Consider the following 3061-nt stretch of genomic DNA (forward strand, 5'->3'; position numbering starts at 1 on the left):
ATTTTAAAACTTCGATGTGTTGTTGTTGTTTTGTTGATGATGTTTGTTGTTGGATGAGATGTTACATCAATTCTTGAATGTTGATTCAAACTTTATTCCAGATTAAAATGACGAGGGAAGAATTAGAGAAACATCTTCTGATTAATATAAATAATGTTTACTTTGTGTGTTCAGGCTGTTTAATCAATAAATGGATCAAACTTGTGGATTTGCAATAAAGTGTGTGTGAAAACTAAAACTTCAGTGTTTTTATTTTTAGCTCTTCAGAAACCGTGTGCAAATGAATAGTCGTTATAATAATCTAAAAGCTAAAAGATCAGCGTCTTTATTTTTAGCTTTTTTAAAGAGATTGCTTTAAAGTAAAGTAAAAGTACGTTCAGGTGAAATATGAAGTATATAATAATGTTCATAGTGTTTATTGGAGGTCAGTTATAGTTACCAGGGTTTACCCGACTATTACATGTCCCAACAGCTGCTGTGGAAAGGTCTACGTATCCTACTCATATATTTTATCTTATAACACACGTTGTGTTTCTCTTCTGAGCTACAGCGCTCGTCTGTTGGATCGGGCAGCTTCACTCCCACCTGCATCAATGAGCCTCGGCCCCATGACCTGTGTCTGGTTCTGTTCTTCCTTGGACCACTTTTGATAGGTACTGCCCTTGCAGACGGGAACCCCCACAAGAGCTGCAGGTTTGAGATGTTCTGCCCAGTCGTCCATCACAATGTGGTTCTTTGTGCAAAGTGGCTCAGATCCTCACGCTGCAACACATCAACTCTGTTCACTGTCTGCCTCATATAGGTTGTGTTCCAGTTCACACAACCTGAAACTGAAAGTAAAGAGCTGCTCGGTCTCAGCCTGTAGGCGGGAAAACATTGGACTGAACCATTGCTCACTGGACGGGGGGGTTGGGGGGGTTGGGGGGTCACTGACTCAAACTGGACGTTTTGAGGTTTTAACAGTTTAACAAGTTGGAAGAAATCAAACATCTGCTGATGTAAAATGTCTCTCTGTGAGTCTGTTAGCATTTATTCTGGACGAGCTCACAAACATGTTGCTGAATGCTGTTGAACATTATTTGGTATCTTCCACCTGCCTCATGTATCCACCGTCCCGCCACTGACAGCGTCCATTAACCACCAACACAGACAGTGAGTGAAAGAGTCTGATACTGACAGTGGCAGCAGCAGAGGGGAAGATACGGTGGGAACACTTTATAAATACCTTCAGATACAGTCAGAGAGCTTTATTCTGATCATCGTATTGATCCGTCTGTTTCATATTTGAGTATATAAATGTTTCTGCTCCTCTCGGGATCCTTTTATTCTCCTGAACGATGCAGTAAAAACTTCACACTGAGATTAATTATTGATTATTGATATTAGCTCCTAGACTGAACTGACCTGTTTCTATCAATAATCAATAATAATTCCCCCTTAAAGATGTTTGTGTTTACGTGCTCAGGGATCACTAACTGTACCTCATTAAACATTACTCTAATTATTTTCACATAAATATGTTTGTGTGAAACAGCCCTGAGAGTTTGTGGTTAACATATTTTTAATGATTAAACCAGTAAAATGTAAAATAAACCTAACGTTAGCTGTTAGCTCACACTGTGCTTTATAAATAAAGCTTTGTGTGTTTGAAAGTATATGTAATTAACAAGTTAATATGATTAATTATTTACATTAAGGATGAACGATAGGGATTTCTTTCAGTTTCACATTTCAGTATTTCAAAAACAAGTTTTTACACACCTGAGCTGCTGAGCAAAGACGGAGGATTTATTGGCTCTGACTGCACAACAACAACAACAACAACAGCAGCAGCAGTACAGTAGAGTACAGGAACATAAAGGCAGAGGTTTGTTCAGACATCCTGACACAGTCACGTGTTTCTGTTGCAGATGTCTCTGAAGACTCTGGAGAAAGGCTGGAAGGCGGCTCTGACCGAAATCCTGGAGCATCTGACGGAATCCCAGTTCAGCAAGCTGCTCTTCAAACTGGATAAGATCCCTCAGGGGGTGAAGGCCGGAAAGGCCCGAGAGCAGATCCCTCAAATAATCATCGAGTACTACGGGACGGAAGACTCCATCTTGGTGATCGATAAAGAGATGAAGCTGATACCGAGGAGGGACGCCGCCGTCCAGCAGCCGCTCAGCCCCTTTCTGGAGAAACTGAAGAAACTACAGCAGAAAAACAAAGGTGAGTTCCTGCAGAGACGAGTTCCTCCGAGCGGCGAGTGTGAGAGCGCAGAGGGTCACATTGTATGAGACGACCAACGAGACGCACTCTTAGCTGTTTACAATGTCTTCTTCAGGGACGACGAGCAAAGCTGCAGCAGCTGACTCAGGATCAGCCGGCAAGAGGAAGAAACCAGCAGCTGGTAGGTCGACACACACCGACACTTTGACCTGACACTGACGGTCAACTCAATGACAGTGAGACAGAAACCACCTCCAATGGTTCGGTGGAAATAAGTCCTTAATTCTCCGACGTAGATGTGAAAACATTCGTGCAGAGATCATTGTACCATCGTAAGTAAGGGGGCTCCGATCAGCAATCACTGGGTCAATTTACAGCCTGATGTTTCTGGTGTAGCCGAGTTGATTTATGTTTATTTATTATTCTTAACAACACTGAATATTAAGTATTAAAATTCACTCATTAACGTCTCTCTCTGTTTAAAATACTAAAAGATAAACCGGCGACTCGCCCAGTGAATCTGTGCAGCTGATCTGCGTTTCTACACATCAAACTAATAAGAGTGAATATCCGTCCGATCAATCGGAGCATGTGACTCTGTATCTGTATATAGAGACTGTAATGTTTATGGTCTCATATGTAACCTTTAATATTTACTGTTTAAAATGTCTTTTTCAGCGACAACGAGCAAATCTGCAGCTGACTCAGGATCAGCAGCCAAGAACCGAAAGCTTGCAGCTGGTAGGTCGAGACTGAGAACAGATCAAATAAAAGATTTAATCAGCTCCAACTACCAGAGGGAACATTCACGGCCTGTAACCTACAGACAAATAAATGTTATGGATTATCATTG

The 3061-nt window shown here is 41.5% G+C and overlaps 1 protein-coding gene across 1 annotated transcript in view; it reads left to right on the forward strand.

Moving 5' to 3' along the window:
* Positions 1–1126: 1126 nt before the first annotated feature.
* LOC118331459 overlaps positions 1127–3061 on the forward strand; it is a 3138-nt gene continuing 1203 nt past the window's right edge. Inside the window, exons 1-4 of the mRNA XM_035666410.1 lie at positions 1127–1204; positions 1911–2208; positions 2324–2389; positions 2887–2949. Of these exons, the coding sequence (XP_035522303.1) occupies positions 1911–2208; positions 2324–2389; positions 2887–2949 (427 nt within the window). The 5' untranslated portion in view covers positions 1127–1204. The remainder of the gene's footprint in view (positions 1205–1910; positions 2209–2323; positions 2390–2886; positions 2950–3061) is intronic.

This window comes from Morone saxatilis, unplaced genomic scaffold (assembly GCF_004916995.1).
Source record: "Morone saxatilis isolate NCDOM2014 unplaced genomic scaffold, NCSU_SB_2.0 Contig20, whole genome shotgun sequence".
Lineage (NCBI taxonomy): Eukaryota > Metazoa > Chordata > Actinopteri > Moronidae > Morone > Morone saxatilis.